This window comes from Poecilia reticulata, chromosome 7, assembly GCF_904066995.2.
Source record: "Poecilia reticulata chromosome 7, P_reticulata-male-v2, whole genome shotgun sequence".
NCBI lineage: Eukaryota > Metazoa > Chordata > Actinopteri > Cyprinodontiformes > Poeciliidae > Poecilia > Poecilia reticulata.
The window spans coordinates 2,030,990-2,054,323 of NC_088836.1; the positions used below are offsets into that span (position 1 = coordinate 2,030,990).

Here is a 23,334-nt window from a genome sequence, read left to right on the forward strand (position 1 = left end):
GAGAAAAACAAGACAAAGAAAATATATATCAGAACATATCTAACACACTCCTTATCTTTTTTATAAACTCAACTTTGTTTTTGTGCCTGCATCAGCATTGACCCTCTCAGTGAATAATTGGAGCCACAACACTGAAACAGGATCTGTGGGGTGAACAGGTTCATTTAGCAAAACAAGTTTTCTTAAGCAATATAAACAGCCCATCTCCGGAGAAGCGTGCATCTCCCAATGGAAGAACGTTAAGCACACATATTTAGCCCCATATTTAGCTTTATGTTCCAAATGACATTTTAAACTCAAACAAGAGGATTGGTTCTGATAAAAACAAACAATGTGAGAGGAGTACCAGTTAAGAATTTAGATCTTTAAGTAAAATGACATGTAGAAACAGATTTATGCCCTTACTAATGTGCAGTGAAAAAAAAAAGTCTGGAGTCTGACACCAAAATTTTAATACTATTCCCAACTTCAAACTTAAATCTACCAGGGACATGAATAATTATGGGCTTAACTATTTTTCAATAGGAAAGAAAAGAAAACTTATTATAGCAAAGGAGGTGTATGACCTACACAAGTAAGTCTGCCGCAACATGCAATAAATCAATCGCATGATAAATTAAAACAAGCTTGGTAATTTGCATCTGATTATTTTTCTTATGTTTTTCTAACAAAAACTAGGTGATAAGTTTTCAGTCCAGTGCTTTAGTCTCAACTAGACCATTTTTTGAAGGAGAGTTTTGTTTACAGACTTGGATATTTACTTTATTTGTAGTTTGAGTTGTTTTTTTATTTTGTATATTTAAATTGTCTTTCAATTCCAGTGTTAAATGTTCTTTAAAATTAAAAATTGTTATCTTTAAGAGGGTGTACTTGTGTTATTATGCCATTGCCATCATATTACTTGAAAATGGTCTCAACAAAATTATCATTTACTGCAATAACTACTGGGACAATTTGTCATCGAACAAAATATATCGTGACAAGCCTGCTCATAAGTTAAGAAATGGTTCATATGGAATTGATCATCTGTGCTTCAGTGGAGCTGATGATTTTTATTTTGCCTTATTAAACATTTTTATTGCTTGAGCCGATGTCTTTAAATGAGCTGCATGACCAAAAACTCCAAACCAGCGCTTGCATTGCCTTTAAATCGGGACAAAGCCACACATTTCCAGGTATCATGTTGTTAACTGTGTTGATGTTTATTCCACTTTACTTGAAGAGCATTATCTGTATCTTGTGCACAGTGCGTTTTTCAGATTCCAGTTTTATCTGTGGAATCTGACATACAGTATGTCAGCAAGCTCTCAATGGATGAGCGGTAGAAGGTCAGCATCAGTTTGGGGGCCAGATTGTGCTTTCCAAGCACTCTCAAGAAGTGTAGGCGCTGCTGAGCCTTCTTGGTGATCGTTGAAATTCTACGTCTTGCTGTTTATTTTTTATGAGAACTCATATCTATAGTGAACCAAAATATTCCTGATATCAAACTAAATTCTGCTCTGTTATTAGAAATGGGCACAACTCTCTTCTGTAGCTTCTTGCTTCAGGCGAGTTTCTTTCCTCGTTCATCAGAGGCTAACATATTCGCACCGTTATTTATGTAAATATTTCCTACTTAGCAGTCTGGCCTCAATGTGTTGCTCCTACATGGTTTTAAATAGGTTTAGAAAATGACCAACAGGTTCTTAAACACTTAACCTGAAACGGGCATAGTTTTATTGTTTATAATTTTTACGATGTACACATATCTGAGTTGACCAATACACACAATGAAACAGTTTTTTTCTTGGTGTAAAACACAAATTGTTTTTGAAAAGCCACATTGATTACATTCACATAATGTGCACAGATTAATTCCAGTCTCACAACATCATATTAGGAAAACATGTAATTGTGATACTTTGCAATATACAGCATGTAAACAATGTTAGTTAAGATTGATCCACATTATTTTTATTTGCATCCGCTTGACATCACAAGCGCTCTGTAATATTTAGTATCTTTGATGCTAAAAATATATATCAAAAATGGGCAAAATATGTTAGACATGCAGAATTTGAATTCATGCCAGATGAAAGATAAAATCTGACCAGATCCATTAATCTGGATCTGGTCCATTTTCTTATGCTTATCCAGGGTCGGGTCGCGGGGGTAGCAGCTTAAGTAAAATGACATAGAAACAGATTTATGCCATGTAGAAACAGATTTATGCCCTCTCTCCAGCCACTTGTTCCAGCTCCTGCTGGAGCGTTATTCCTCTCGTTCACCAGGGTAAATCCCAAGGCGTTCCCAGGCCAGCCGAGAAACATAGTCCCTACAGTGTGTCCTGGGTCTTCCTCGGGGCCCAACTCTCACCAAAAATGAGCCCGACTTACTGCCGCCAATGCGGACCAGACTCTGACACCGGACGTACAGGGACCCGTTACCCCATACTCCAGGAGGACCACCCACAGGACTCCCTGAGGGACATGGTGGAACGCTTTCTCCAAGTCCACAAAACGCATGTAGACCGGTTGGGCGAACACCCATGCACCCTCCAGGACCCTGCTGAGGGTGTAGAGCTGGTCCAGTGTTCCACGACCAGGATGAAAACCACACTGCTCTTCCTGAATCCGAGGTTCAACTATCCGACGAACCCTCCTCTCCAGGACGCCCGAATAGACCTTGCCAGGGAGGCTTAAGAGTGTGACCCCTCTGTAATTGGAGCATACCCTCCGATCCCCCTTTTTGAACAGGGGGACCACCACCCCAGTCTACCAATCCAGGGGAACTGCCCCCGATGTCCATGTAAAAACAAGTATGCCCACTCCTGCCCGGTGTCTCTCACCTTGGGCAACTCCAGAGTGGAAGTATGTCCAGCCCTTCTCAAGGAGACTGGTTCCAGAACCAGAGCCAAGCTCCTTCCCCACTAGAGAGGTGACATTCCACATCCCAAGAGCCAGCTTCTGCAGCCGAGGATTGGACCGCCAGGGCCCCTTCCCTTGGCCGCCACCCATCACACACTGCACCCAATCCCTTTGACCCCCTCCTACAGGTGGTGGGCCCATTGAAAGGGGGACCCATGGTTCCTCTTCGGGCTGAGCCCGGCCGGGCTCCAGGGGTAAAAGCCCGGCCTCCAGGAGCTCGCCAACGTGCCCCACGTCCAGTCCTGGCTCCAGAGTGGGGCCCCGGTGACCCGCGTCCAGGCGAGGGAACACAAAATCCAATGCTCACATTCATCAAAGGGGTCTTCGGGCTGCGCTTTGTCTGGTCCCTCACTTAGGGACCTGTCTGCCTTGGGTGACCCTACCAGGGGCATAAAGCCCCAGACAGCCTATCTCTTGGGATCATTGAGACACTCAAACCTCTCCACCACGATAAGGTGGCAGCCCATGGAGAGGATGGCCAGATGTTTCATTCATGGAAGGAAACTGCAACAACGACAAAAACTTTGCTGCTTCAAGCTCTCTCTTCTTTTCACCACTGCTTAAAAATAATAACAGCACTTTTTACCAAGCAGTCTTAAAATGTATAAGAGGAAAGATGAGGATGTATCCAGTAATCAAAAAATAGAGAGAATAGCGCGGAAGCCGTCTGACTCTCAGCTTTAGTTTATCTGCTGTGGTAATGAAAGTGCATGTTGTGGGTTTTGTTTTCACAGATCTGTTGCGATGTTTACACTCATCTTCCTCCATTTCACCATCTGCATGGTTTTAATTATTCACCTGGTGCTGAACCAGTAAACAAGCCTGTTTTTGTCACATGGTGACGAACGGTGAGCCTTCTGTGTTTTTCTCACAGCCACATCTGTCCTGCCAAATGACACTTGTGCTTCATCAGCTCTCTGTGTGCATGACTTTAAATCACTGCAACCACCATCTCGGAAGTCATATACATTACAGTAATATGTCCTGATTAAATGTTAGTGAGAGGTGGTGCATACTTCCTTGATCAGGTGGATTTTCTGTTTTTCACATTTCACTAACCTCAATCTGATTGCTGAATCTGACTGTTCTCATCTTCATCACCTCATCTTCCTCACATATTTCTTACTTTCCCCTTACGTGCTCATCAGCAGTAGCTGCTCCTCGTCTCTTTGTCTTTGTTTGACTTAATCCAAGTCTCACTTCTGAGCCCGTCTGCATCGCACTGGCTACACTGTGTAGCCATGTGACTCCTGCTTTGTTGAAATCCATTGCATGCCCCACGACCGCTCTTACTTTGTTCTCATTAAGTGCTCATGTAAAAGGTCATATGAGGACGTGTCCCCTCTCTGTGAACCACAATGGAAATGGGTCAAAACCCTGTTATTAGGTCTAGAAGATCATTTCTTTATAATTTCACCTTTTATCTTTCATATCTTCACAGTAGCACTAATAAAGCAATGTTTATTAGGAGTGGGTGATACTGCATAAATTAATCATTGTCTTTCATAAGGCTTAGACAGCCATAATAATGATGATATAAAAAAAGCAAAACATTTAAGTACGGTTTTCCCTTCTATTCACTTCTGTCCATTAATGACTGTTTAAAGAGACATGGCATGGAACATTTTTGAAAAGCTCTTGAAAGTTCTAAAAAATTGTAACACTGAAACCAGCAATGGAAACAAACACTGTATGGATCAAAAATCACTGCTTCAGATGTGATGTGGTGGCGCAGGGGTTAAGCACAGCCCACGTATGGGAGGCCTTAGTCCTCGACATGGCTGTCGCAGGTTCAATTCCTGGTCTGGTGACCTTTGCCGCATGTCTTCTCTTCTCCCCTTACCCACTTTTCTGTCAATTAACTATGAAATGAAGTCCACTAGAGTCAATAACACAAAAAAGAGTTAAAAAAAATTACTACTTCAATTGACCAAACCTGGCTGAACAACATGTCAATGCACCTGTTGCAATGAGCAATTAATTTATCGCATAAAAAATTAAAATGAGCACAGTTATTTCCATTTTGATTAATATTTTTCAGAAAAATTTTGCTTACAGTAACAAAATTTATTTTACTTATGATTTTGGTTGTGTGTGGTTTTTATTTGTTGTTTTTTATTTTGGATATTTAAAATATCTTCCAGTTCTAGTGTTAATGTGTTATTTACAAAATAAAATTTTATTGGTCTTTCTGAGGGTGAACTTGCATTATTATGCGATTATCAATATGTTACTTGAAAATTGTCTTAACACAACAATATTAGTGTTTATGTAAATAATTTCTGTACAATTTATCAGCCAGTAAATTTTGTCATTGTGACAGGCCTACACCAGCTTGTAATGTCTGCTGAATTGAGTGCAAATATTTTTCGTCCCTGATCTGAATGCTGGTGCTTTTATGTTGATACCCTAAAACTGCATTTGAGGTTTTTATTTTATTTTAAAGTTGGAACTTCCTCTGTTGCTCTGTGTTGTAATGAAGACGGTTTTTTAGGCTCGCTGGCAGCACTATGTTAGAAAACGACTGAAGAACCTTCCACCAACTTTTCATTGTACAGTAGCATTTTGGATAATCTGATGAAAATACTGAATCTGATTAAAAAAACTGAAGAGTTTGAATGATTTATGATTACTGTAAAATGACAAACTAAAAAAACATCAACTATTAGTTAATAATAATGGAAAGTTGGTGTCTGTTTGATAGTATCTGATTGGCCGAGCAAAATTAATATGACATTTTTCTCACTTTTTCAGGGTTTTTGATGGTACTTGATCTTCACTGGTTTAAAATCTGAAATAAAATCCTTACACAGATCAAATCTGAACTGAATATTTTTTATAATTAACAAAAATTCCTTAGAACAAAGCTGTGATGATCTGCGTTTTTTCTGTGTATTTATTTTGAAGTTTTTCTGTGTTCATTTAGTCCTGTTCCCCTGTGAGTCTCTGTCTTCCCTGTTGATTGCTTCCCAGGTGTGTCTCATTCCCTGATTACCTTCCCTGTGTATTTAAACCCCACCTGTTGTCTCTGTCCTTCGTCGGATTCTTATCTTTGTCCTTGTCAGCGTTATTATCAGTTGTGTCATTGTCGTCTCAGTAGAACTGTGTAGTCCTGTGACGGCGTTAGCTCTCAGGCCAGTCTTATCAGTTGCTATTGGTGCTGAGTTTTTGTTCTCGCTCTGCTGAGCTGTCTGTTCTGGACTGTTCGAGCTGCCTCTGCCCTCATTAAATTTACCATTTATTTCTCAACCTGGGTCCTGCCTGCGTCTCTTCACCGTCTCCACCATACATCATGACAAAAGCTGGACATTTAGAAAACCTGCATTCTATTTTTGAAAATATTTTAAACATATACTCAATTTCTGTCCTAATTTCTAGTCAATGGGACGAGCATGAAAACCATATATGAACTGGAAGAAATTTGAGAAACCAGTAAAAAACATTAGTCTGTCAAATTCCATCGTCAAAATCAGCAATACACTTCAAATATGTTTATCAATATTCTATTTATCATTGTTTGAAACAACTCTAAACAGGTGGGTTTTTAGACTTTGTTTAAAGGAACTCAGTGTTTGGGCTGTTTTGCAGTTTTATGGAAAACACGGTATGTGTAAAAGAAAATAAAATCCAAATATTGAAGCCACTTAGTTTTCTTGAGTATTGTTAAAATTGTTTCATTCTTCTGACTTAAATATAGTGTTTTTATCTCCTCTTGTGTGTGTATGTAACTACACCCCAGTTATCAAGTAAACATTAGTCCAGGTATTTCTGCAGGCCGTGTAATATGGGATGGTCCTAATGTTCATCATTACTCCTGCTTTATAAGGCATAATTCCTTTTGCATCACTTCCATATAAACTTGAGCATCGGATTACGCTTCTTCCATATGCCGTCAACTTCTGATTAATAAGTTTCTAGAGCTTTAAAAAACAGACCAAAAGATAAGCTATTCTAAAATCTAACCTTGGGCAACAGAACTAACTCAGTCACCATATTTCTGCATCTAGACTTTTTATGACGTTCTCCTAAAATAAAGCTCAAGGCATCAGTGTCCTATATTGGAGGTTGAACACAGTTTTGCGGTGGTATGTGCTTTTCCACTGCTGTTTATTTCATAGAATGTGTCCAGATGCTGTATGTGTGGAAAAAAAATCTCACAGTGGAGAACTGTAATAAACGGATTGGCTGTTTTGCAGCATTTGGCGAAGGACCCTCTTTCTGTCAGTACATTTTTTTTTCTGCCAATGACCGTCATTTCACGGTTTTCTTAATTGTGTGAGTAGGTTTAAGCAATTAATCGGTGTGTGTGTCTGCGCCGCTGACTGACTCATCCAGCCAATAGCTGCAAGACAGTGTGTGGCTCTCCGTGCCTTTTGCTAAATATGCTAATAGCCCCAACACCTGTTTGGATAAAAAGAGAAAATGCACATCTCCCCTGTCAGGCGCCCAGACCCCCACTCCGCGAAGGGGACAGAGCGAAACAGGTTGATTCTTTGCATTGAATCCTTAGTTTGGAGGGGGTTCCTGGATGTGAGCTCATGGTGAATGTTTCTCCCGTTCCTTTCGGTTTTCTATCTTGTTAGATTCATTAGATTGACTCCAAAGGAAAGACATCATTCTTTAAGCTGCGTGTCTTTTCTCTCTCTCTGCTCAGTGATGGAGCCCATGACGGTGACAACGTCAGTGGTTGGACCCGATGAGTTCGACCGCAATGCCCCGCGGATCTGCGGCGTGTGCGGGGACAAGGCCACCGGCTTCCACTTCAATGCCATGACCTGCGAGGGTTGCAAGGGCTTCTTTAGGTGCGTTTGGGGATTTTCAGTGTCACATTTTCATATTTCATGTAATCTAGGTAGATTATCTGCAATCTGTCATCTTAATAAAGGAAAACACAGCCTTTTAAATGAACATTTTTAAGTCTCAGGTTCCATTTCTAATTTTTTTGTGATGTACTTCGTTTTCCACAAACTTGGACCTGGTAAAGACCAGAACATGTACAGTATATGTTAAAACCCTGGAAATGACTAAGACTTATGTTTCCATTTAAGTTTATTTCTCAGTGACATTTAAATGCAGCTGATCTGTTTGCTTTTGGTCATTGGTCAATAGCCATAATGAAGTCAGCTGTATTTTACTCTATTTCCTTACCTTCCTAAAATAATGGCCTATGTTATTTTTTGCCAAAAGTGTGTGTTTTTTTTATTTTATTTTTTACCTTTATCATCAGTCAAAAAGAAGTGGTGATTTTTTTTAATTCATTTTTTGAATTGGACTCAATTAGGGCTGAAACAATTAATCGGATTATTCGTGAATAATCATTTATTGAAAGAATTCTCAACTACTTTAGTAATTAATTAATCATTAACTGAAGTATACTGACTCAAAAAGACAATTTCCTAAAAAAACAAAACAAAACATATCTCTGTAATTAAGCCAAAATCTGTACAAAATATATATACATTTTGCACTGAAGATAAAAACAAATATGTAAATTCCTAAAACTTCTCAAGTGGCTTTTTTTATATTCACAAAGTGCAAAAATGCACTTCATTTTTTTATTTAAAGAAAGAATTTTATTATTTTCATTTGCATCTCAGTGTATTTCTAATATCGTATAAAAAGCCTTAAAGAGTTAAATGAAAAATCTGTTTAATCTGCCAATTTCTTTATCAGATTATTTGATTAATCGTCAGAATAATCGATTAATCAATTTACTAAAATAATTGTTAGGTGCAATCCAAGACTGAATGTATTTTCCTGCAAATTTGGCTGAATAGTTTTATTACACTGGAATGAATTGGATGATTTTATTTCAAGTTTGGATTGATTTGCATTCCTTAAAACTCGATTAAAATTAGAACAATTTGTCTTTTACAATGGCAGTTATTTTAAGCTTAGAAACTGAACTGAAAGACTGAATTAAATATCTATGGAGTTTTTATCATATTATTTCTAAAAATGCACCAATCAGGGTTTTCCTGGTTGAGAAAAATTTCCTGGCTGTCCTGAGATCTGAATCTGATGATTCATTTTTTAAGGACTATATCCCATAAAAAATTTCTGATTTTGATTTACAGCAATAAATTAAAGCAGTGCTAGCAAGATTGATCACATCAGCTCATCAAAGAACATTCATATGATTTTTATTCAGCCAAAAAAACGTTCATTGCAAAACTTTTTCTTGTTTGCCACGTTAACACGTTGAACAGTTGTTGCAATTAGTTTTCAGTGTTTGACCTACAGATCAAAGACGATTGTTGATTCTAACAGAATCAATGTAGTTATACTTTTAAAACCACTGCTAATAACAAAAGTTTTTTCTGGACATCTTTAAGTTTACTAAGTTAGGATGAAATAAACATTTCAGTATTTTTTTAGTTCATGGGTCATGCTCCTCTTGAACATGTTGGTGTTGCCTGCCTGCACATTAGCAGAGGGCTCTTTGAATAAGTCACTAAGGCATGTGTGCTGTTTTGAGGTGGAGGTTCACAATGACTTCATTTCATGCGACCATGTGTGCCTTGCTTTTAGTGCTGTCAGAGACATATTCATTATTCATTTGAGCCACTAATCCCTACCACTAACTCAAGTGTGAAGGATGAAAACATACTTCCACAGAAACTGATTTTAAAAATACATTTACAGCACAATTTATTCCTGTTAATTTTACTAATGTGAAGTTCTCTTGTACCTCTAAAATCGTGACTATTAAAGAAATAATTATTTTTCTTTTTATTTGGTAATGAAATTTTTTATTTTTTTTGCATTCATACAGACGCAGCATGAAGCGCAAAGCCTCCTTCATCTGTCCGTTCAACGGGAGCTGCACCATCACAAAAGACAACCGGCGCCACTGCCAAGCATGTCGTCTTAAACGCTGCATCGACATTGGCATGATGAAAGAATGTGAGTATGGTTATCTTTCCGCTGAAGATGTGCTCCCATGGTGGGGAGTTGGAGGTAGGAGTGTGAGGCCACAGGAAATGGGACATGATGACAATAAAGCTCTGTTTCCTCTTTGAATTTATTATGATTGATATAAACTTGGTCAGGAATTGTTGTAAACAAACATGCCGCGCCATCAAACTATGTCATAAAAATGTCAAAATGTATTCAAGATACATTGGGACTTGGGATTATGTTGAGCTAGTCTTCAAATCTGTCTGTATGATTGGATTGACTTCGGTCTTTCCAGGCGAGCAGAATAGACTCATAAGGTTTGTTAGTACACTGCTACCAGAGCAGGGAATGAAGTGGGAACTGGATCAGTTGTATCAGGTTGTAACACAAGTCAGGGAAAACAACAAAACGCACATTCAATAGATCAGCTTTTGCTTACTGTTAGATAAAAATATTTATTACAGATTTACATTTTCCTTTAGTCTGTGAAATACCCACCAAAAATTTGAGCTGACTCTGCATGAATTCATTCCTTATAATCGCTACTAAGAAAAGACAACAAGAATATTCATTTGGATGAGACGTTTAAGCAAAGTCTGATCCAACAGAGGTTTCTGGCTGGAAGAAACCTCTGTTCACCCCTTTTATTTGTGTAGCTGCGATTCACACCAAATCCCAGTTGAAAGCCATTATTTCCATTAGCAAAACAGGTTTCATTCGTAACCAACTGTATAGAATCCAATTTAGACCAAATTCATAATCAATGCGGTTTGATCTCATCAGTATATATAACATATCCATATCCATGTTCAATTTATATTCAAATTGAACATAAAGTTCAATTTGAATTTAATTCCATTTAACTTTCCCTGTTAAAGGGTTGGGGCTAACATGAGTGCGTGCGTGCGGCGTGCGTGACATATTGTTAAGACTACAGTAAAGCATTACAATGGAAATTGTAAAATGTATGTTTCCTGGAGTTGGATACCAGTGTGGTACTTGGTTCTAGTCCACATGCAGCCAGATATCTAGGAAAACTAACACATTTGGATGCATTATAGCCTTTTATCCACACAAAAAAATTATTACTTCTAAAAACTCTAACAAAAGTTGGAGTTTTTAAAACATGGAGATTTGAGAAAATGCCGTATTTGTGTCCAGGTCCTTTGGAAAACCAAGATTTAGGATCCCATGCATTACAGTCTGCAACAGTTAATGAGTCAATATATCTACATACATGCTTTGACATGATTCACAATCGAAAACATCTTTCGTTTTTGTAACTTTATGTTCTAACATGCTGTTTAAAAGTAGTTCAACCTATATATCTGTCTTCACAAATGAAACCTCGACTTCCTGTTTAATTCCTAACAGGAAGTCGAGGTTTTTGTGAAGCAATCTGATTGGCTGACATAGGTTTTAGCTTTGCTATGCGCTTCCCTCCTATGGGTTTGGCATGTTCAAAACAACGCTCAGGGAAGTATTTGTGTATATTCATGTGGATAAAAGCTTTTCTGATACCAATCCCGTGTGAATGATGTATATATATTTTTTTAAACAGCGTGACGGAGACATTTGCTAAAGACCAGAGGTTGGTATGTACGATATGAGCTTTGAAACTGCAGTTTCAAAGAGGAGCTGCGCCTCAAAGGCGGGGCTCGGTCCAACCAGGCGTTTTGCACAACTGAATGGTTGTGAAAGAGGTTAAAAGATTTTTGAATCATGCATGAAAGAATCAAGAAAGAATATCTGGGTTAGGGGTTAGGGTTAAGGTATCAGGGAATCAGATATATAAAATTATAACATGATGTAAAGCTCAAAAAAGTCAGGTTTGCATAATACTGCCCCGTTAAATGCATGGACAAAAATTCAGTGTTATGTTGAGACATTAAACTCTGTCACATAAATAAATCTTCAGCCGACTCATTTTAACTTTGACTTCAAGGCATTATGCCTCGGCTTGGAATTCCTCTGATATAATTTTCTTTTATTCATCTGAGTTGCAGTAGAGCAGCTGCTCTGATGCCGCACAAGGCTAAAAGCACAGCCATCTATATATAAAATACACTTAAAAAAAAAAATTGTAAGTCTTTTTTTCAGTGTGAGTTATGTGTGCAACAACCCAGTTAAGAGAAACTTTCTGACTTATTCTAATTTTAAACTTCGATCACATGAGGATAATCAGTAAAACGCAAAAGCAACCTGACTTCCAAGAGAAACAGGAGGCAGTGGAATCAATGGGTTAGTGAAAACCAATCTTATTTGCAGCGAGGAAATGGGTAATAGAGTTTAGGGTCCATATGCATTAGGTTGGTAGTCCATATGGCAAACTCAGTCCTGGGTCAAAAAGTAGCTTCATACAATTAGTGTTTTTCATCTCGCTTTTATCCAAGCAGATGGTCATTAAGAGTCACAAAAACAGCATTGTGTCAGTGTTTGAAAAGCAGCTTGTTTCCAGTTTGCTCTTAACCTTGTTGGTTATGTATGGAGACCACCAGGCATGGGTGTAATGCAAGAACTAGACAACATGAGGAGAAACAATGTTTCCTACCCCCTGCTAACCCAGAGTGACATTTGTCATGATTTATAAAGACTAACATTGATCGGTGGGTTTACTCTGCAAAGGACAAATGACCTCCTTATCCAACATTTATTACAGTTTCAGGACTACATCCAAGCCAACTGAAAAGAAACAAAGACTTTCTTTATTTGGGGATGATTGTGCATTTGAGTTATCGTCAACTGTTACTTGCCAGCAGGAAATGCTACCTACAGGAGGACATCAGCAGATGTTTAGCTACTAGGAATTGACAGAAAAAGTTCAAGTAAGAGGGTGGAAGTGAGGGAGACGGGAAGGAGGAGGGTGTTAGGAAGGAGTTTCACATAGTTTAAGTTTTTATTCACAACAGCAGAACACACTGATCGAGCACATGTTTGTTTGCTTGTTTGAATGCAACAAATGGTGATGCAGCAAAGCCTTTCAGCTGCTGCTATGACCGCAAACTGTTATGTTGTGAAGTGTTTCATTGAGGATAGTTGGGCCTTAAGTGAGCAAAACACATAGACCAGTGTTTCTCAACCATTTTTGGCCCAGCGCCCCCCAGCCTTTATCCAGGTCCCTCACCGCCCCCCACCAAAGAATTTGCAGGCTACTTTGCACTGACTATTATTTTATCATTAATATTACTATCACTATTGTAGATATTTTTATTTTTATGCTTGTTTCTGTATTTATCATCAAGATAATTTCCCAGAGAACAAAAAAGAAATTATTTTCACAGGTGTCTATGAAAAATGCAATGAACATTCAAGTTAAAATTGGTAGGCCAAACAGCAGCCAATCAGAGTGGAAAACATATTCTTGTTCTGTGCCATTTTCTAGTTAAATATTCCATAAAATGAGCAGATAAAAGATGTTCAACATGCCAGTTTAAACTTTGATCTATTTGCAAAACGACTGAGCTCTGCAACATTAAAACATGGATAGAACTGTAACTACATTAATCATAGCTCTTCTTCTCTTCAGTGTTTCTGTCAGTTTCTGGTGGTGCAGCTCTGTGCTGCCTTCAGGAGAATGGGACATCAGAGCATCATCCATAAAACTTCACCCACATGGCATTTATTGTGCAAAAGCAGAGCTTTCAGTGGAAAAACAAAAGTTCCAGATCATTTTAATGCCATACAAATATGAGACAAAAACATGAATCATATTTTTATATAGAACTGTCTATTGATTTATAGATTAATAGTTTTACTGGACGGAAATTACAAAAATAAATCTGGTTCTTAATCAAATCCTAATGAGTCAAATTGAAAGTGTCATGGAGTCATCAGCCTCATGACATTAACAATGACATGAAAAATAATATTGAAGAAATAAATGTACGTATCAAATCTAATTAAAAACATAAATAAGTGATAAGTTCTTTACTGTTATGGTCTGTAAGATATATTTATTCTCAGTACTAGATGTGGTCTCAACAAACCCATGACATTTCAACAATATTATTTTACCTTTAATCTGGAAATAGTGTCCGTTTATTCTTGCCATACAGTCCTCTGTATTAATTATTGCTCGAAAGGTCTTGCCATACCAGTTTATTCCTCTGTATTTACTTTAGTTTCTTAGTTTATTCTTGCATTTTTTTCTTGATTCATTTCCATTTAATTTCCTTTGATTAATATTATCCTCTCTTGGTTTATTGCTATGTCCACTTTAGTTTCTTTTCTGTTGCTACATTTATTTTATAGTTTATTGACGCTCATCATCAGTAATCTCATCACCTGCTGCGCCGCCTAATCGTCATGTGTTTCACATCATGTATTGATTTTTCACTGTTCAGCGTCGGATTCTCTGTTTTTATGCCATAATTCACATCTAGTTCGTCGCTCCGTTTTATGTCCCGCTTTTCCTGTTTCAGAGTTTTGCGCAATGTGCGCGTCTTTTTTTTTTTTAAGCCCTTAAGGTACAGGGCGGTCGGGAAGCGTATCGATGGGGAAAAGGCAGACTGACATAAACCTTTTAAAACAACGGAAACAATTTCTGCATGGAGGGATTTCGTTATTTCTTTTTTTAAATGGGTTCATTTTTCAGAGGGATACACAGTGAGGGTATCGTGATTTTAGCTACCAGTAGCAGGAGAACGGAGCTGCGCCAAGAAGCTAACAGAAGCTAACAAACACTGAAGAGAAGAAGAGCTGCCATCGATACAGTTGCAGCCAAGCATGATTTAATGTTACACAATACAGTTTTACCACGTTGCTCAAAGTCTAAACTGGTATTGTTGTGCATTTAAGGTGTAAAGTTTACCTTCGACTAAACGCCCCCCAAAGGCATCCCAGCGCCCCCCTTTTGTAAAAATGTCCGCCAGCGCCCCCTGCCGTCCTCTGAACGCCCCCTGGGGGGCGGTACCGCCCACGTTGAGAACCGCTAACATAGAAATATTGAAACTATTTCCTTGTTTTTTCAGAGTATTTGTTTTAATACAGAGTGATTTAGTTTGTCAGGTGTTCGGTTTAGCCTATTATTATTATTATTATTATTATTATTATTATTATTATTATTATTATTATTATTATTGTTGTTGTTGTCATTTTATTGACATCTACTATTTTCAGAACCTGCCATCTTCATTAATCACTACAGGAATTTAAAAGGAAGATTAACAGGCAGATATTCAAGATGATAAGGGTTGGAGCCTTTTTAGCTCTGACACTGTTAGCCCAACATATGATGGCAGAAAAGGTTACACAAAAAATCTTGAATTAGCTAAACTTGTTAATGTTAGAAGCTGCAGCATTTATTATGTTCTTCTAGAGTCTAGAGTTGCAATAAATAATGTTAGTTTATGTTTCCCAACACGGTTAATAGCTTGATTATGTAGAAACGGAAGCTTTACTGACCTAATATATTTTTAAAGAGTTGTTAAAATCTTTCATACTATACTGTCATGAGATAGTGACAGTTTTAGCAAATATATTAAATATGTTTTTTTTATAAAAACTTTAACATACTTCCCTAAGTTTCTATTGTGCTGCTGTAAGTTTTTAAAGCATCTTAATTTTTTTGTTTTGAATATATCAAAGTATCATTTGATTTGACAATACTACCCACAAGTTATTGTATATGCAGTCAGCCTTTTAACATTCCCTTTAGTGAAACAAATTTATCTTCCAGGTGAGTGCAACCACACCACATACGCTGCATTTATTTTACAGCAGGTCGTTAATATCCCCAAATATGGTCAAGAAATTCTGTTTTTGTAATGTGTGTTACAAATTTCAAACCCCACTTCAACTACTTTCAAAAATAGGAGCCCAATCTGAAGAGCTGCTACCACTTCGAAGGCGGCTTACTCTTCCTAAATGGTTTTTCGAGTGTGCTAACTGGTTGCGATTTTGCAAAGATGCATTTGGCATTGTTTGTGCAGCTGTGAGCCAGTCGGATTGAAGCCTTCCTTCCACAGTCAAGAGTCCTTCTACTTAGTGAGAGGAGTATCGCGAAGGTGTGGATAACTGTGCAACAACGTTGTTTTTCTTTTCTTGGTCTGCCCCGTCTGGTATTTTTTTCCCTGAAAGGGAGACTGATCCAGGCTCATACATAGTGCGGGCGCTCAGTCCACAAGGTTGCAAATGTTTGAGCTACATGTGGTTGGCCGCAGAGGGTCCTGAAGGAACCTCGCAGACTGGGACACATGACAAGGTTTACGTCACACAGGCTGTGTGGTTGAGCGGACGTGGACATCATGAATTCCCTTTAAGGGTCCTCGTTATTTAGGTCCTAATTTATTGGTGGAAACTAAAGTGAAAAGATCCCTTTTGTTTCACAGCGATGCAATGTCTTTGTGGGTGCATATAAGAAATCCTGTGTTGTGTTTCACAGACGAATGCACTCTGATTAGTAGTGTGTGTAGGTGGGTGTTTTTGCTTGCCCTCTCTCGGCTCTGCCAGCTGAGCTCTTAGTAAACAGCCTGTCCTTATTTGACACAGGTTAGAGGGATGCCAGGAAAAGACCTCCCCACATGCGTGTGTGTGTGTGCGCAAGTTGCAATATTTGTTAACAAGATTAAATTACAAGAGAGTTTTTGAACATTTTAGACCACAGATGATTCAATTCCCATGTTTAGCCATAGCCCTTCAAGTGGCTCCCAAATTCCTCATTCCCTGTCTGTCTTTTATTTTTTTTGGTCTCTTTGGCAACGTTTACATCTATCTAGTGAAATCGACAGATGTTGAGGCTGCTTTGGCTGAAAACATTAAATGGTGTATGATTTTAATTTTTTTTATCAAAATGAGAAGAAGCGATAAGTTTTTTCAAAAGCTTGTGTGGCTTCTGAAACGGTAACGTGTTATATGGAGTATAACACCGTTCAGAGAGCATACTTTGCCAATCTATGTAATTAAAAGAAGTGCCTCGCAAAACGTACTCGCACCTCATTTCTTCACATTTTCTCACACTAAAACCGCAAACTTAAATGTTTTTATTGGGATTTTATGTGAACACAGAGTACTCCCAAATTTTGACGTAGAAGGAAAATGATTCATGATTTTGGAAAATGTGGCGTACTTATTCTTCTTTGCTAAAGTAGCTCAGTCAGTTTGGGTGGAGAGCATCTAAGAGCAATTTTTCAGTTCTGTCACAGATTTACAAGAAGATCTGAACCTGTCAAGGTTCAGATCTGAACTTTGACTGGATCATTCTAGCACATGATGTTAAAAGGTTTCCTCAAAGGATTGTCCTGTATACAACTCCATCCAAATTCTTGTGAACAGCATCCCTGTTGCTGCTGAAGGAAATCATCTCCACACCATGATTGTGGTGGTGTTTTCAGACAATGTGCAGTTTTGATTTTCCACCACAAAAAATTTTGTTTTGTTCTCATCTTCCACATGTTTGTTCATGGGCTGTGACTACAAAACAGATTTCCTAAATCTTCATTTTAGCAACAGCTTTCTTGCTACTCTTTCATAATTGCTAGGTTTATACCGTCCTCACTTTTATCCTGTTTGTCAATCTCTGGATAATGATTTTCTTTTCTGTTTAGGTGAAAGACACTGTGCAGTGGCTCTAATGATTTTCTTTTCTGTTTAGGTGAAAGACACTGTGCAGTGGCTCTATAAGGGTTCTCTGTCTTTGGGTCTTTTACATCTTTTTACATCCAACATCTTTGGCTTTGGAAGATATGACCGTTCATTTCTTTTGCTTGACACCAGTCATGCTCTGTCCATTCCAGATGGATTGATTTGGTACTGTGAGATGTTCAAAGCTCTGGATATTGCTGTGTAGCCCAACTATACCCTTAGTCACTGCTATACACCTATAGCAGTGACCTGTCTGCTTTGTTCCTTGGTGTTTATGAGTAAATCTTGCTATGTCTATTGTCTTAACTTGACAAAGTGTCATTTTGCTTTCTAAACAATGGAAGCTATTTTGTGTTTCCAGTAGAAGCCAATCAATAGGGGAAGTAACAAGAAACACATGAGCTGATGGTTACGTTCAGAAATAAAAGTATGTTGTTTGGAGTGTACTGAGTCAACACCATGTTAGCTCTCATTGTGATCTTTTGATAACCTATTTTGCGTCACATGCAGGATGTATAGGTGCCTTGATGCCTGACTGACCTGGAAAAGCACACTTGCCACTTGAAAGCACAAGTCTGGGGCATTAGCAAGGACAAATTGGCTACACACCAAATGCTTCTTGACATATATCACACTAAATCTAAAGGTTAGCAGGTTCCATTGTGTTAAACTGGTTGGCTAGTTGGTTAATGTGTAAGCCCAGAGCAAACCTCTGGCTCCTTCCCAGAGGTTCTCTGCCTTTGCATCTCTTATCAACATCTCTGGCTTGGAAGCGTTGACCAAAACCTAATTTTGTTTTTGTTTATTTAATTCTTCTGTTCATGTGTGCTTTCATTCCATTCCTTTGTTTTGATGCTTTTTTTTTTTTTTGCCATGCCAGGCACAACATCACCACATCCAGTCAACCGTTTTTAAAATGCCAACTTACTGTCTTTTGGTGAACTGCTGAGTATTTTGCCAAAGCGCTGTTGGGTGGTCAAGATGTTCCTTTCGATGTTCTTTTGTGAACTCCGTCTTTAATGATGCCTCCAGTCCTCTGACTTGGCGAGGGAAGAACTTGTCTGAGAATAGCCGCTTTGATCCCCCATGCCAAACTCTGAACCAAACTCTGCCTATTCACAATTACTCCCTGCATACTTGAATATCACTTACCACAAGGAGTGAGGGTTGGCTGTTTGATTCTGGCTGGGGAATAGAAGGACAGTGGCGTGCACCCAAAGCCTAATTAATGACAGAGGCTTAATAGAAACAAAAGCCTAGTTAATCCAGTTTAGCAGAATAATTTATTTGCTTTTTTGCGCCTCGTGACTAAGATTGCTTCAGTATTTGCAATGAAAAGTATTGAAAAATACAATAGTTTGAGAAAATATATCCTTTAGCATTTTCAAACATCTACCAGGTAGAACAGGCCAGAAGCTGAAGTAGATAGGTAGGTGTCTGTTCCTAGGATGGGTCTGCTTGTAGATTCTTTTGGGCCTTAAAAAGTAGTTTTTGAGTGTTTGTGAATCAGGGAGTAGGTTAGTAGTAGAATGAGGGAAGTCTATCACTGTGTTTAAATGTTTGACAGGCCAGACGCTGAGCTCAGAAGACCAGTCATTTACAGCCGCCAACTACCTTTTATTGATGAATAAACAAGAAACATTATCTTACATCCTTCATCTAGAACAGATTACGAGGCCTTCAAACTGAGCTAATTACCAGAAAACAAAGCTTGAGCTCTCTTTTTGTCTTAAATTGCTTAATTATAAATAAATGCTCTGCAGATTATGACAGTTGGCTATTTTTCTGTTTATCTTTTGCTGCCAAAATGGCAGATTTGTCTGCATCTTTCTGCATGTTGTGACCCCATCTCTCTGGGCCCGGGCCATAACAGCTTGGCTGCTTTAATCTGTCTGGGAGTCGTGCTGTCTGTCAGTCTGTCTTTGCTGCATAGTTGAGAACCTCGTGGCTAAGTGATTACTGTTGCAAAGAATCAAGAGATTAATATGAGTCTTGGCATTCAGGCGCGGTGCATCGCTGTAGCAGTCGCAACACAATTCCATGTGGATTTCAAGTGGACTAACTGTAAAAATATTTATGTTATGTGCCTTTATTGTTGATTTGTAGTTGGGTACTGAAACAGAAAGATGCGATAGTATGTGTCCATGGTTTATAAGCAGGAATTATTTCATTCATCAGATTGTTTGTTTCCAGGGGAGAGACTTTAGGACAAAATATTGTTTTTGTTTTTTTTTTTTGTTTTTTTTCTCTCTCAGGGGTTCACAGTAACATTCTTCTATAGCTAGCAGTAAACAAAGCCATGCATAAATGGAGTTGCAGATTTATTTTTTTTATTGTTGTTACATATTTTACAGATGTTTTAAAAAAATAGAAAACTGAAAGATGCATCTGTCTTTACCTGAAGTCCCATAAAACCCACACAGGTTGCTTGAGGTGGTTTAATTGTGAAACATCATCTAAAGGAGCATATTGCACTTTCTGGTAAATTTTTTTTTCTTGCCCTGTTTAAATGTAGAAATTACTGCCTTTACCTTGTTTGAATTAAGATGAGCTGATTGTTCCCACTGTATCACTAACCCGGCAGTCGGCACATTTCAACAACAAGGTAGTTCAAAATGCTTTACATCACAAAAACACAATGCAGGCACCAATTATGTAATGAGAAATAAACATTGCATCAAGCAATATACTTCAAATATGTTGATAAATTTACCAATTATTATGAATCAAAGGCAACTCTTTTTGCCTTTTTGATTCAATTTTAATTTCAATCAATTTTTGATTTTAGTTTAGCTAAAAAGTTAGCAAAATTTTTTAGCTAAAGTTTTTAGCTAAAACCTTTAGCTTTTAGTTTTCTAGAAGTTTGTTGAAGATTTGTAGTGCATAGAAGTTGAATGCTGGTTCTCCATGTTTGGTTCTGGTTCTGGCGATCCAGAGTAGACATGTGTTCTGACTATCGGTGCTACCTCTTCAGATTTTCCTACCATAGCACGGATACATAGCTAAGTCTATCTGCCAGTGCTACACGTCCAAAACTACTACTGTCATGTTTATGAACCGAAAACTATAGCGGGTTGTGCTAATGTTAAATCTATTGGATAACATTATTTGAGTGACCGAACTGAAGTGGAAACGTAGGAGTTATGCTTAGCATAGTATTGGAACAATTTATATACACAGTGAAACCACAAGAAGATCACTTCCTTCATCTGATATCCTACCCATTTAAAATGAAAAGCTTTTTAATTTTAAATAAAAACACTAAAATAATTACTATACACTAATTATTGTAGTGTATAGAATATCCTACCTGTTAAAAAATATTTTAAATACACAGGTGTTATAGAATAAAACGGTATCAGACAGGGGAAACATGTTTAATGGAATTAAATTAAACACAGACAAATACAGATCACCACAACTCTTTTTTTGCGCATTAATATGTTGTATGTCTGTTATCAGATGCAGCTTCAATCTCACATCGCTACCAACATCTATTTAGCAAAGTTTAATAGTAAAAAAAGAGTGTAATTAAACTAAAATATTTTTTAAAATATAGGGACGAAATAGCCCAAAAAACAAAGTATTTTATCCTGATTAACCGCCAATGACTTGTTTACAGTAGACGGTGCAGACGGCAAACTAAAGCCATTTATAAATATATTTACAAGCTGCTGTCATGTAAACTGAAAACATAAAGTAATACAGCAGCTTAATAAAAGCCAGGTATAAAATAAATAAAGCTTACTGTAATCTTTGATGAAATAAAACGCATAAAACGAAACTGCCACAGGTAGGACATATTTACAAGAAATCTGCCGAGTAAGCAGTATGTGACATAGCATCGATGTGCGCATGCACATTACCACAAGGTAGGACGGATTTACTGGTAGCACAGATAAACGAAACACCGGAACCAGAAGATCTGAGAGGTGTGTCATTGCAGGGCAGGGTGCATCATGATGCTAAAAACTCAAAGAACTGGATCATGAACTGAAAAGTTGACTCACTGCAGAAGCAAAACATAAGATGCACAATCTGATACCATAATAGAAACAGAAACTTGCATTCAAATCTTCCAGATCCAGCTGCAGATTATCTCCTTCACTGTAAAATGTCCTGGATTATATAATTGAATTTGCACAATTACTCAGTGTTTTCATCCCCCCTCAGTAATGTTGACTGTCTACCTTTGCAGTATGTAAGAGTGTAGTAATGTGGTGAACCACTTATTATGGTACTGCAGTTTTTGTATTCAGAGATCTCACATTCCAGTTGAAGAGTAAACCTTGGGAAGCGATGATTTAAACTTCCCCTTCCTTGTTTTCTGGCTGCCGTCCTACATCCACAGTGTCTGCACTCCAGTTCTTTGGGTGTCGGAAGTAGAGGGTTTGAGATGTCAATCAAACCATTATTCTGTCGTTTATTCATGGTATATGAGCAGAAAGAAGAATTACTGGGGGATCCCAACATAAATTCTCCAAAAAGTAGAGCTTTGTAGGAAAGAAGCAAAACTACAAAAAATAATGCTGAACACGGGGATATCACAGGGTTCGTACAGATGCTTAAAATCCTTGAACATTATTACATTGCAATTGGATGCTTTCAATGTTTGGAAAGTTCTTGATTTCTGTATATATAAGCTGCACAGTTTTGCAATAAAGTGCAATCTAGCGTTTGATTCAGAGCATAAACTTGGAAAGCACTGTTTACAGTTGAAACCAGATATTTAAAGATAATTAAAAAACACATACACATTTTTTTCTCACTGTTTGAAGTTAAATAAGGCCAAATTTATCTTGTTTTAGGTCAGTTAGAATTCCCCAAATTATTTCTATTTGATTTATGCCAGAAAACGTAGCAAGAACATTTTAAAGACATTTTTGTAACTTTATCGCAGCAGTCAGGTGTATAGGATTTGTGTAAGAAAGACATTTCAAGACATAACATTTTTAGATTTTATTTTACCTTTAGAATGTATTATACTAACACAAGATGTTATAAATAACAGTAATAAATGATGTCATAAAATGGTGAATTGAAACTGTCCTTTTAGTTTATTAATTTTGTTTTTATCTCCAACGTGTGGTACTGGAAAAAGTTGTAAACTTACTTTTAAATAGGGCTGGGGGATTTGAGAAAAATTTAATATCCTGATATATTTTTGCTATATCACAATACACAATATATATCACGATATTCTTAAATTAGCTCCAATGTTATTTTAAACTAGACTCCTTCCAGCATGATCTCACCCACGCAAGTTCCCGCCCACATTTCCCTGCTAGACTTAAATGTAATCTCAACTAAAAAGGGATGCAGTGTTTTGCTATGAACTGTCTACACTAAGACTAGATAACAAGGTGAGACATAAGTTTTAACTAAGAAACAAAATAGCGATGGGGAGGGAAGTAGGTCAGTTATGCTTGACTTTGACAAACTTAAATAGATGTGCTGTGGAATAAGGTGTGTTTTTGTTCAGCTTAAAAATAAAAAGGCGATCTACACACAAACTGACAGATCATCAGTAAAGCAGGTGTTTAAATTAACTAATCAACTATCGCTGTGTTAGCGTGGCTAATAGCAGCGGTGGCTAATCTACCACAGCAATCACTTATTGATGAAAGGAAAATACACATCAAGCCTAAAAGCATAAAACTGTAATGAACTGAATGTTCTGCTCTATGCGGGGGTAATGTTTGAGTGTTTTTGGTGCTGAATCCTGATACATAAAGTGCAGTTTTTGTCAGTTGCTATGGCAACAAGTCTGCGTGTATCGTAATACTGACAGAGAGCGAGAAAAAATTTCTCTCATGGCCCGAGTTCATGACGACGTCGTTTGTACCACAGAAACCACAGAGACAACAAATCAAATCGCTGTTCAAGTACGATCATACAGAATTTATTGAACAATCAAATGCATAAAGTCACACAACTCATCATAATC

At 37.7% G+C, this 23,334-nt stretch overlaps 1 protein-coding gene across 6 annotated transcripts in view; it reads left to right on the top strand.

Moving 5' to 3' along the window:
• Positions 1–23,334, top strand: part of LOC103466861 (vitamin D3 receptor A) — a 115,252-nt gene that overhangs the window by 63,114 nt on the left and 28,804 nt on the right. For all 6 annotated transcript variants that reach the window (XM_008412742.3, XM_081608585.1, XM_081608583.1 and 3 more), the window contains 2 exons: positions 7,561–7,708; positions 9,682–9,812. In XM_008412742.3, the coding sequence (XP_008410964.1) occupies positions 7,563–7,708; positions 9,682–9,812 (277 nt within the window). In that variant the 5' untranslated portion in view covers positions 7,561–7,562. The remainder of the gene's footprint in view (positions 1–7,560; positions 7,709–9,681; positions 9,813–23,334) is intronic.